At 42.3% G+C, this 12,316-nt stretch overlaps 2 protein-coding genes and 1 non-coding gene across 4 annotated transcripts in view; 1 reads left to right on the forward strand and 2 right to left on the reverse strand.

The window, feature by feature from the left end:
* MATN2 (matrilin 2) overlaps positions 1-3,681 on the forward strand; it is a 108,195-nt gene extending 104,514 nt beyond the window's left edge. Inside the window, exons 15-18 of one of the 2 annotated variants that reach the window (XM_054708203.1) lie at positions 714-785; positions 1,107-1,241; positions 1,594-1,691; positions 3,130-3,681. In XM_054708203.1, coding sequence (XP_054564178.1) covers positions 714-785; positions 1,107-1,241; positions 1,594-1,691; positions 3,130-3,186 — 362 coding nt within the window. In that variant the 3' untranslated portion in view covers positions 3,187-3,681. The remainder of the gene's footprint in view (positions 1-713; positions 786-1,106; positions 1,242-1,593; positions 1,692-3,129) is intronic. The other variant, XM_054708204.1, reaches the window with a different exon arrangement.
* A 3,239-nt stretch (positions 3,682-6,920) lies between these two features.
* Positions 6,921-9,971, reverse strand: RPL30 (ribosomal protein L30). Its single transcript, XM_008148518.3, has 5 exons — positions 9,892-9,971; positions 9,733-9,785; positions 9,329-9,474; positions 7,837-7,967; positions 6,921-7,023 (listed from the first exon to the last, which is right to left on the reverse strand). Exons 2-5 carry the CDS (start codon positions 9,751-9,753, stop codon positions 6,974-6,976), a joined length of 348 nt encoding a protein of 115 aa, XP_008146740.1. The 5' UTR covers positions 9,754-9,785; positions 9,892-9,971; the 3' UTR covers positions 6,921-6,973.
* LOC114234129 (small nucleolar RNA SNORA72) lies at positions 7,157-7,288 on the reverse strand. The gene has a single exon (XR_003620332.1). It is a non-coding gene; the product is annotated as a small nucleolar RNA SNORA72 (small nucleolar RNA).
* Positions 9,972-12,316: the final 2,345 nt, after the last annotated feature.

The following is a 12,316-nucleotide window of genomic DNA, read 5'->3' on the forward strand; positions in this document are numbered from 1 at the left end:
GCCAAGGGCCATTTGGATATTTATAACATCACTCACTTAACACATTGTGGACCAGTCGGTAGTTTTATTGCTGGCTTTACCCAGTGGCCAGATAAGTTTCTATTGAACGAGTACGAAAAACGTTTTACATAAATGTTAAAGGCACGCTTTAAAACTAAATACCCATTGCATTTTGAAGTTATTTATTATATGTTCTTACAAGCTAATATCTTTTTCAAGTATGGTACTTTGTAAAACACTGTGTAATATGAGGCGAGAATTCTCGTGATCCGTCCGCATGATGTAATTTACTTAATATACATTGATGTTGCTGTGGACAAAGCTCCTAGACTTATTGAAATTTGAGCCCTGTGGTTGCCTTGGCAGGGCCAGACCAAATGATAAGGCCCATTCCAGTGGAAAGGCCTCAAGAAGAGCTGTTGCCACTGCAACTTGATGCTTGACCTTTCCCCCACCTCCCCTCCTACACATGATATTTGGGGGGCATTCTTAAGAAGCACGTGAGGGGTCCAGGCTTCCCCCAGTAGAGAACTCTCGAGTGGTCTCAGATTATCTTCACAGCCAAGTGCTTTTTGGTTCTGTGGTTAGCAAATAAAACCGAAATACCCTGGACTACATCAGGTAGGTAAGGAGCTGGTCTGGGACCAGTTTCCTGAGTGACACGAGTGCATGCGGACAACTGTCACCCCTTTTGGCCATCTTTTCCCTCTCAGCTCTGGAAGACTCTGACGGAAGTCAGGACTCCCCAGCTGGGGAACTGCCAAAGAGGGGTCACCAGCCAACAGGTAAGTTAAAAAGCAGTGTTCTCAGAACTTTGGGTGGAAGCTCCCACCATGGCCTCCCTCCAGACAGAAGTTGTAGAGATGAAAGCAAGATCTGAACGATAACTATGGCTTTTCCCCTCGGTCAGACAGGAAACACGGACTCCACACCTTAAGCCATGTTTGGTAATAGCCTCTCTGAGTCTTACTGCCAAAGTTTTCCCCCAAAGTCAAGTTGTGTGCCCCGGCGGGCTAGGAACACCACGTACCTTACTCTGACCGCTGGCAGCTTTTTACACCACAACCTTTAGGCAGGTTCGACTTCACTTGTCTCTCTCTTTACAGAATCTGAGCCAGTCACCATAAATATCCAAGACCTCCTTTCCTGTTCTAATTTTGCAGTGCAGCACAGGTATCTGTTTGAAGAAGACAGTCTTTCACGGTCTGCACAAAAGCTGTTCCATTCCACAAAATCTTCAGGTAATTCCTAGTAGAATGTCACTATAGGTTATCTTGATAACAGCCTCTCAGCTTGCCAACCCACTCCGTGGAAGAGAGGAAAGGAAAGGAGGAATGGGGAAATCAGGCGGGGAAGAGAGAACCTAAGTAAAATGAGGTCCTAAAGAAGGCACTGAAGTGGTCTCCCCGGCCACAGTACAGGCCACTTCGGAGTTGGAAGGCTTCCCTGGACTTACGGGATGGGGCTCTGTGGGAAAAGCTCAACGTTTCTTTCATGATGGTTTCCTCCTTATGCTGATTCAGTCCCATTATTATGCGTCTGGGAAGTCGGGTGGGTTTAACAGAGGTGAACACTTTCCATCTGCTTTCTCAGGAAGTCCTTTGGAAGACAGACCTGATGAATGCAAATGTGAAAACCTTATAATGTTCCAGAACCTTGCAAATGAGGAAGTAAGAAAATTAACACAACGCCATATCCTTTTCTGGTTTTGTGCTTCTGTATGGAACGCAGAGAACATTACCAAACCATCCCAAGCACAAAGGAAGTCATTTCCATGACGCCAAGAGCAGTGAGCTCCGGGAAGGGCTTCTTTCTTAAGCAGCCTGGTAGGGTCTGGGAGCCAAGGGCAAGCCAAGCTTAGTGCAAGGCTCAGGCACGTAGCTGCCGTCTGCTGTTCTGGAGGGTTTAGCAGTAAGTCAGGACGTGAAGGAAGGAAACACGCATTTCATGAACTCCCTCTCTCCGGGGAGAAATTGGAGGCTATGCCCTGATCTGAAGTGTACCAAAGGTATAGTATCAGGAGCAAAGCACGTTGTAGAACCAAGAGGTTTCAAACTCCATCTAAACTCCGAGTTTTTCCTTTGGCCCCAGCCCACACCGCAGCCACATTTGGTCAGTGTTTAGTTTCTAGAGGACTGGGGTTGGTTTTTTGTTTTTGGTTTGGCAGCAAAGATCTTTTATATCAGCACTCTAAGATGAAACATTCCACCAAGGGAACAGCAGGATCCAATGATTCATTAAAACAATATTACAAATAGGAGGAATGCTTTGGGATAACGGAGAAATGGAGATTTAGCACTTTACACACGGAACAGCCTGCCAACTGCTCTGAACTTACAATTAGTCAGCGTACTAAAGCTGGCTTGTATCTATCTCAACATGGATCAGCCAGTCAGTAGGGAAATGGTTTAATTCAGAACTACTTCTGTGTCAGTGGGTTTCTATAAGGAACAACATAGAGCAGTTACCTTTCTGAAAACTGGGAATATGGTCCCCTAAAAAAAATATGACTGATTAACACATCTGGGCTCTCATTCTGCCACCAAGAGGGCGGGTGGAAGGTATTAAGGAGCTTATAGGGAGGAAGACAAATGCTTATTCGAATGAGCCTCTCCTCTTCCTTTTCCCACCTCAACCCTGAGAGTCTCCTTCACAAGAGACTAAGGAAGTTTTATATCAAAGAGCACAGGTCGGCAGTCTTCAAGGTTGCTACCCTTTGGCCATACCTGACATAAGTGAAAACTCCCCATCTCTCTCCGGACTTCTTATCTTACTTTCCAAGGCTTAATCCTTTTATTCTCTTCACCACTTTACCAACAATATCAATTCTGGCTCACAGAGGTGTGCTACTGCAAACTAATTTATAAGTAACAGGTCTGATGAGAAATGAAAAAGAAAAATCATTTGAACCAAGCTATCCTGCTTTGATGTTTTAACTCCAAAAAACACTTACAGTCTTGGTAGCATGTGTTAACAGTATAAATTTACAAGTCAGGTTTTAAAAATACTTAACAGAAACAGGAGGGGGAAAGCCTTATATTTTTAGGACAAATTTTTATGTAGGTAAATCAAGTGATAATTTAAACGTAAATAAAAATGAACGATTCCTCTTCCTTAATTTGAGATGTACTAGAAGAAATGACACAAAGAATGGAAGCCCTAGAAAATCGTCTGAGATACAGATGAAGATTCAAAATACTCTGTATTTGTATGTCACTGTATCAAGGACTACAATGAAAGCGGTTCAGAGCCCCGAAGCTCAGGCTATCGCTAATTCTGTAAGGTTGTAAACATGATTAGTACTGAGAAAGCTGGTTTGCTATGGCACAAAGGCAAAAAGTAGACACTTAACTTGTATAAATTTAATGAGAAAAAAAATCCTTCAGAATCCTAAAATGAGTTTACCACCATGAGAACAAATAAGCTATGCAAGATACTCTGTAACATACTGTGGACATGATTTGCTTTGCCCTGTCCTCCCTTAGAATGTTGCAATTGCATTGGACCACAAAGTAAAGTTTGCACGGTCTTACTGCTGTGGAACACTGGCCATAGGAAAAGCTATTTTTTGTGTTGGACTTTACCTTGATATATGTATATGGACGTATGCATAAAATCATAGGACATGTACTTGTGTAACAAGTTGTTTTTTTTAATACAATATTAAAGTTCACTTCAGAGATGGCACTTTGTGTGAAATTCTTAGTTTAACTTTAAATGCAAGGTATGTAAACATGATATGACCAATATACGTATGAAAAAAATGTTGACTCTCACTGCTAATCAGGAAAATGCAGGTTAAAACAATAGCTTAGCAGAAATGAGTATGTCTTACTATAACACGTGTTGGTAAGGATGTGGAAATCTGGGGCTCCTGTACAATGCACACAACCTTGTATTCTAGCCTCTGCATTTTAGCAGGTATGAGACCTATGCAAAAATGTTGCTAGAGTTTACCCAAGTCACAAATTAGGAACAACCTGATCATCAGAAGGGTAACTGATGAATTGTGGCATAATCCATAACTCAGAAATAATATACAGCATTTAAAAGGAATACACCTACATATATACATGGTTAAACTAAAAAACAAAGTTAAATTTAAATAGCCAATAGTAAAGTATATTTAGTGTACCATTTCTGTAGATGTAAAGAAACCCTCAAACATAACTATTGGTCCAGATACATAAGTATGTACATTTAAGTACAAAGAAACGTTCTGGACGGATATATACAATAATGGTTGTCCCTGGGATAATGAAGTGGGAATAGGGACGAGGCCAAAGGAGACTTCCGGTGTATCAGGCCAAGGCATCTGGAGCAGCAAGAAAACACCACAGCTGGCAGCTTCATTAGGAAATGAAGACCCAAAAGATATCCACCCATCGATTTGGGAGGCCAAGTGATGCCTTACCAAGTACCTTGAATAAGCTTTTGTTTAAATATTTCAAGACAGCCCGGCTGGTGTGGCTCAATGGTTGAGCATCAACTCATGAACCAGGTCATGGTTTGATTCCTGATCAGGGCACATGCCAGGGTTTTGGGTTCAATCCCCAGTAGGTAGTGTGCATGAGGCAATCGGTGATGATTCTCTCTCATCACTTATGTTTCTTTCTCCCTCCCTGAAATCAATAAAAACATATTTTTTTAAAAATTAATAAGTTTATTGTTTCAAGACAAGCGTTTCCAACGGAATGTTCTCCCAAAACACCTAGGCTCAATTGTATCTGAAAAGGATTCTTTCCAAGTATAAAATGCATAATTCAAAGTCTAAAGCTCTGTTTATATTTGAGTCATCCACTTGATCCAGAAAACAGATTTTCATTAGGAAGTATTGATTTGGCATTTCCGTTTGGGATGTAATTGACTCCATTCTACTTCACTTTCTGTTGAGTCCTGGCTCCCTCTAGTGGTTCTAGTCTGCCCTCACTAATTTTTTTTAAGCTATTATATTAAACACATTTCACTAGAAGTTTTCAAAATTCTCCAACTTATTGAGAAAATGTCTTCAAGAGAAATGACTCCAACGAACCCATCAAATTTATAGATTAATCCAAGGTATTTAACTTGAAAACTGGAAAACTTTCTCCATTTCCTTTGTTTTGCTATCTTGTCTCATGTGTAAAGGTTTTGCATTCGTTTCATTATTTGTGACTCTCAAAGCCTTGATTCTGTCAAATGGGACTAATAGTATTATCTCATTGGATTGTCAAGAGTGGTTAAATGGGTTAACATGTACACTACTTAGTTTAGTAAAGTCTAACACATTTAAAATACTTAATATCAGCTATTGTTTTTCTTCAGCAGTCAAGAGCATCTGACACATAAATGGTATCACATACATGTATATGGAGTGAATTCTTTGCTTACCTTACCCAATGAAAATACTTAGGCAGATCCCCACTCCTAAATTGTCTTTTAAAGCAAAAAGATAGAAGGTAGTGTATAATGGTTAATGTTCAAGACCCATTATCAACAAGATAAAATTCTGGACTAGAAAACCATAAGCATATCAGTGAGAAGTAAAGGTTTAAGCCCTAAAAGTCATTATTCATGCTGGTTTCTGAATTTTTATTATGTGCCAACCATATAATCAATGATAAAATGTTGAAAATATTAAGTCCCAGGGAGTAGGCTGGAGGGGGTCAATGGGGGAAAAAAAGGGGACATATGGAACCTTCAAACAATAAAGATTAAAAATAAATAAATAAAATGTTAAGTCCCTGTCCTCTGGAACCTTAATTTTTTTTAAAAATATATTTGATTTTTTACAGAGAGGAAGAGAGAGGGATAGAGAGTTAGAAACATCGATGATAGAGAAACATCGACCAGCTGCCTCCTGCACAACCCCTACCGGGGATGTGCCCACAACCAAGGTACATGCCCTTGACCGGAATCGAACCTGGGACCTTTCAGTCCGCAGGCCGACGCTCTATCCACTGAGCCAAACCGGTTTCGGCTGGAACCTTAATTTAATGAGATGAATGTGAATGCCATAAGGTTCCATGGCAACTCAGAGGCACCCAATCTAGACTGGGAGAGGATGTTGGGGTGACCTGAAAGGGGAAAGAAACCAGATACCACAAGTAGAGGGAGCAGCAAGTCTAAGTTGGAAATAGCAATTGTGAGAGAGAATATCAGAGAACTGTTTTCCATGAACCAGATGACAATCTTCCAGAAAGTCCAACCAAGTTTGGTTTCTTCTCTATATACCTTTTGCTTTGCTATACCATACGGAGTGCAATTAACACTCAAAATCCAACTTCTTCTTTGGAACATTTAGAAAAAAATCTCTCAGCATAGGTATGGGACTAAATGTAATTGGCTGGAACATCTAGTCCCCTACATACAAGAGAGCTTTCCAGCCAAATATTATATTATAATCAGAAGAGAACATTTAAAAATATCACCTTATACCTTCCAAGATCTTAGTTGTTGTTTTTTTTAAAAATATTTTTTTGATTTCAGAGGGAAATATCAATGATGAGTCATTGATCGGCTGCCTCCTACATTCCCCCGACTGGGGATTGAGTCCACAACATTCCTCTGAAATGTTTTTTCCAAGCAATATTAACAAACATACCTGGGAGATGTAATATGAAATGACATTTGTGGCTGGTGGAACATTTTAATTTTCTTTGCTACTCAGATTTGGTCGATTTAAGGTGAATTATTAATTTTAAGTTTAGAACCTACTGCCTCTCAAACACATTCAAATATAAACTCCAACAATGTCCTGAGACTGGAATTATGAAAATAGAGTCTCTTAAAAATACAGTAAAAGAAAGGAACTCAATGTGGGAACTGGGATTTATAGCTCTTAACCTAAAGGCCTTGCCACATCTAGCTGCCTCCTCCTCTCTAATCCCATCTTCAGGAAAGTGTACTGAGACAAGATACAAAAATAACTGAAGCGAATGCAGTTTTTAAACCAAGCTCTGGTCAATTTTATTAAAGAAAAATTTCCCATGATTTACTTTTCACCAGTCTGTTCTGGCATGCTTCTAATGATATCAGAATCACCTGGAAAATAAAACAATAATAATTTTACAATTCATTTAATGGCAAATGGTAATCATGAAATTAACAGTGGTTATCTTCGTTACTGCACTAGCTGTCCTGCCATTTCTGAGGCTGATCATATATATCAGACTTGGCTTATCACCAGCATTTAGAAAACCAGACCTAGGGCAAGAACTAGGTCTGGGGACACATGCATGGTCTTAATATAGCGAATGTTTAGCCTGCCCTGATTATTACAAAATCAGAACAGCGAGAATATTCGCAGTATTTTATGAATTAAAAATTCTTAAGTTCAAAACACATCCAGTTGACCCTTGAAATCAGGGATTAGGGGTGTCGACCCCTACGTGTAACTTAAGTCGGCCTTCCACACACATGTATTCCCAACCACAGATTCAAACTACTGTCTTTGTTCTATAGTTGGTGAATCCACGATGGGAAACCCATCGAAAGAAATCTGTGTATGTGACTCATGAAGTTCAAACCTGTGTTGTTCAAGAGTCAACTTCTTTCAACCAATGTTTCCTCTCTTTTTAAGCATCCAGTAGATTACTTTCCTCTATTCACCTGTTATAATTTCATCTTTTACCAAGGTCCTAAATCATTATGTTGAGAGATCAAATAAAATTCACAATCTCAAAAACAAAACAAAGAATTCACTATAGCAAAGCCAATGTACTGACACTCATCAATTCTCTGTGAAATAATAAGGATATCCCTTAATATATCCAAATTATCACCATCTGAACTCAGGAACCAGTATAGCAAATACTTATATTATAAAGAAAAGAATATACAATTTAAGAAGCATACCTGGGTCAATGATAGCCAGTGTGCATACTCTGTAGTATTTTCCACACGCTGTGCCCAATTCAATATTATTGCCACTGTAGTGATGGACACCAGTCTTGGCCAACATGGCATAGTACTCTATTTCAGATTTCCTTTGGGAACCAAAAAAGGGCAAATAAATGCCATACCAAATGACTGACAAAGTACCACCTCTTCCATTAGTTTTAATGCTGGTGAGGCCTTCCAACAGTAAATAAGCCAGTTATTTCTATTTTTATCCAGTTATTACTCTTAAAAACCTATTTCATTGGCCAATACAAACCATCCTTTACTTGGATCCCTTACAAAAGATATGAGACAACCAGCAAAAAACTACCAAACACCTACGGTTAAGACGGCATCTATGCTCATGGAGAAGCGGGTAGGTGCAAAACCAAAGCATTACTTACTTAGTGTTTACTGCATACCAGATACTTTACATAATGAAGAAATTGAGGCAGAGAATAAGAAATGGAGGAATCAGAATTCAATCCCATGTTACTTTGAAAAGTTGGTCCATTTCTATCACCCTTTGATGTGGAACCATAGATTGGAGGTGATACTACCCAGAATTAACGTTTGTAGCAATTGAGTAGGTAGATATTAGTGGCTTTACAAATTTGAAGGGAGTTCTAACAGAACTTTCCTCCTACTCAAAATGTGGATCCAGACCAGCAGTGGTGTCTTAAGGGGCTTGTTAGAAATGCATCATCTCAGGCCCGTTCAGACCCAAAAACAGAATCTGCAATTCACGCCTGTGTTCATGTTTGAGAAGCACTGCTATAGACGGCAGGCTTAAAAGGAATGCTTGAAACAAGACCAAACTATGGGATGGGGAGCACTCCGTAAGTATATACACCCTGTAAGATGCTACGAGGTTATGCATTATCACTGAAAATCAATATGGGTAGGAGACTGATCATGGCTTATATTCTGTAAGTTCAAAGTTTCTTTAACTTCTTTACAATGCCCACTAAGTTCAATTTTAAAAGCTGAAAAAACTGTGGCCGAAAACTGACATGGGAGGATGAACTAGGTGATTCTATGGCAGCCTGCAACTCCACAGTCAGCCTGGACTTTGCTTAACTAGCTTTTCTACAGCAAAACACGTTCCTACCATGAAGCACTTTTAGAGCATCTCAAAGCTAAAAGAATGACCAAAGACACAGCACAGAATACGTGTAAAAACAAAATAGATGTGCTCCCCTCAAACGTTTGCCATTCTGTGATGGTTATCACTTCTGCCCCATTTCTCCCATAAGATAAGCTTACACTGGGAGAAAACATGCTTGGGGGGTAGGGAGGAGTGGGAATCAAGAGCCAAACAGCGAAGTCATTCCCAATAGCAAGCTTCTGTCAAGTGTTCGCTTATAAAACAGACTTTATATACGGTAATCCCGAGTCCATGCCGCTCACACTGCAAGTCTGCACGCTGCGCACTCGCTCTCGGTGAATTTGCAGGGAGAGCACACACCTCAAGGCTGGGCAGTTGTTGGCCAGGATGACCAGCTTCGCTTTGCCTTGTCGGATCATCTTCAGCGTCTGCTTGTACCCCAGCACGTACTTTCCGCTTTTCATCACCAGCTGGAGCCTCGAGTTGATCGACTCCAACGACTTTTTCTACAAAGCAAACACTGACCGTGTCTCTGAAGGCCTGGTCTGGAACCAACCCCCAAAACTGGATCCAGCTTTCTAGAAGCCGAGACCATTAATAAAACCTCCGAAGGCCAGGCCCGAAGTCCTGAAAGGCCCCATCGGGTTTCTTTTGGGACCACCCCCCGAACCCATCGGGCGTGCTGTCTCTCCCCAGGGTGCTCCCCTGCCCGCCCCGCCGAGACAGCTCCCCACGTGAATCGGCTTCCGGCCCGCTCCACTCACCGTCTTCTTTGCGGCCACCATCTTCCTGCCTCAAGTGCGGGACGGCCCCCAACCTAGGACACACGGAGCACAGGAAAGGGGGTTCAGGAACCCGAGGTCCAAAGGCACCCCGCGGGGCCCCCCGCAAGGCTATAGCGCCAGCCGCTGGAGCCCACTCACCAGATGCAGCCGCCAAGATGGCCGGGGAGCGAGAAAGGAAGTAGTTCCCACAATGCAAAGCTCTTCGCCACCCGGCCGGGAGCCCCGGACCGGAAGCGGAAGCAAATCGCCAGCGGAAGAGGCAGGGCGAGAAGGAAGGGACCGCTCCGGTTGCCATAGGTACCGCTGGGGAGAGCGGCGGCGGTGCTGTGAGCCGAAACGAGCCGCGTGCGATAGGCCGGTCCTGCTCGTTGTTGCTCTTGCTTCCAGCTGCGGACCGAGGCACCGAGGTCGGTGGAGCTGGTTGGGAACTGGAGAACCGATGAAGGTGAGGCGGGAGGAGCGGCGAACAGGGACGGCGCGGCTGCACCACGGTCTTAGTTGCTGCTGCTCTTCTCTGCCCGAAGCCAAGGCTCTCGGAGAACCGGAGGACGGCGGCGCGCCTCAGCGCCGGGCTGCCCTCGCCTTCCCCGCCGGCATTTCCGGGGCCAAAGCAGCTGCGGGCCCGCCCGTGCCCTCGCCCCAGTTGCTGGTTCCTCCAAGAACCGTAGCGCCTCGCACTGGCTTCCCCAAACCCACCTCTTTCTTGGCCGTGTTAGTGTCAACTTAGCCAAACACGGAAACAGCTAAGTCATTCACAATAGCAAGCTTCTGTGCACAGAGGGAGGGATAATAATTTACTTATTTTTAAAAATGAGTTTTTACTGATTTTAGAGAGGGGAAGGGAGAGAGAAGCATCCATTGACCGGAGAGCGAATCCACAACTGGGCATGTACCCTGAGCGGGAATCGAACCCGCCACCTCCTGGTGTGCGGGAGGATGCTCCAACCAACTGAGCAATACTGGCCAGGGCTCAAATAAACTTATAAGAATCCTCTACATGTTTGGATGTATTATTATTTTTTAAAATATATTTTTATTGATTTCAGAGAGGGAGGAAGAGAGAGAGATAGAAACGTCAATAATGAGAGAGAATCATTGATCGGCTGCCTCCTGCACTCCCCCTGCTGGGGATCAAGCCTGCAACCCGGGTTTGTGCCCTTGACTGGACTCGAACCCGGGACCTTTCAGTCCGCAGACCCATGCTCCATCCACTGAGCCAAACCTGCTAGGGCTGGATGTGTTATTTTTATTTAACATCAATGTACACCCTGAGCCCGAAACCACTCTGGTGTACAGGATGATGCCCAACCAACTGAGCCACGCCGGCCATTCTTAACCAATATATACATTTGTATATGCATGGAAAATTCAAGTTTGGAAAGCTAATTATCAAACTTTTCTCTAGATGAAAGATGAGAAAAGTAGATGGTAAGGAGGGGATATTTACTCTTTATGTATTTCAGTAGTGCTTAAATTGTTTCACATTACATTATTTTACAGCATGCATTAGTTAGGTGGGAAGCTCCTTTTTAATAATGTGGTTATTTTAATTAGATCTTGTGAAACATCAATTATATCTTAAAGCAGTATGGCTCTCAGATCACCTGATTCAGAATTACCTTGAATTCTGACTCCAGGGCCCCACCCAGGTCTGTAGAAGAAATCTCTGGATGTGGAGCCTTGGAATCTGAGTTTAATAAGCAGCCTTGAAGGTGCTTATCAATACTAAAATCTGAGAAAGATAACTAAAGAATGAGATAGCCAAATTAGTTTTGAGGCATGCCTGCTTAGATAGAGATATAAACTAAAAAAAATGATGCCTTACACTTTTATATTGAGCTCTATATTTTTGAAGCTTTTTGATACTTTCCAAGGTAATCAGAATATTATCCCTATTTTAGAGAGTGAATGATTAAAGCACTAGCGATGACTTTCCTGAGATGATTTTCATCATGATACCACATTTCTGGTCCTTAGTGTCTGTTTTTACTATACATTAAAGAAAGGGCCCTAACCAGTTTGGCTCAGTGGATAGAGCGTCGACCTGCGGACTGAAGGGTCCCAGGTGCGATTCCGGTCAAGGGCATGTACCTTGGTTGCGGGCACATCCCCAGTGGGGGGTGTGCAGGAGGCAGCTGATCGATGTTTCTCGCTCTCTGTCCCTCTCCCTTCCTCTCTATAAAAAATCAATAAAATATATTTTAAAATAAATAAATAAAATACTTTAATTTTAAAAAAGGTATTTAAAAAAATAAAATAAGCCGAAACCGGTTTGGCTCAGTGGATAGAGCGTCGGTCTGTGGACTGAAGGGTCCCAGGTTCGATTCCGGTCAAGGGCATGTACCTTGGTTGCGGGCACATCCGCAGTGGGGGGTGTGCAAGAGGCAGCTGATTAATGTTTCTCTCTCATTGATGTTTCTAACTCTCTATCCTTCTCTCTTCCACTCTGTAAAACATCAATAAAAATTTAAAAAAAAATAAAGGGTTAGTTACTTTCTCTCGGCGATCTTAGGGTGTTTTGTACTAGAAGCCAGAGAAGCCCAGCACACAGTGTGTATGAATC

The sequence above is a fragment of the Eptesicus fuscus genome, chromosome 19 (assembly GCF_027574615.1).
Source record: "Eptesicus fuscus isolate TK198812 chromosome 19, DD_ASM_mEF_20220401, whole genome shotgun sequence".
NCBI classification, from domain to species: domain Eukaryota; kingdom Metazoa; phylum Chordata; class Mammalia; order Chiroptera; family Vespertilionidae; genus Eptesicus; species Eptesicus fuscus.

Excerpts from the sequence above, each read along its gene's own strand:
- RPL30 (XM_008148518.3), bottom strand. The coding sequence starts at position 9,753 with ATGGTGGCCGCAAAGAAGACG. Across the intron at positions 7,968-9,328 it reads AACAACTGCCCAGCCTTGAG|GAAATCTGAAATAGAGTACT; the intron begins GTGTGTGCTCTC and ends TGGTTCCCAAAG. Across the intron at positions 7,024-7,836 it reads ACTGGCTATCATTGACCCAG|GTGATTCTGATATCATTAGA; the intron begins GTATGCTTCTTA and ends TTTATTTTCCAG.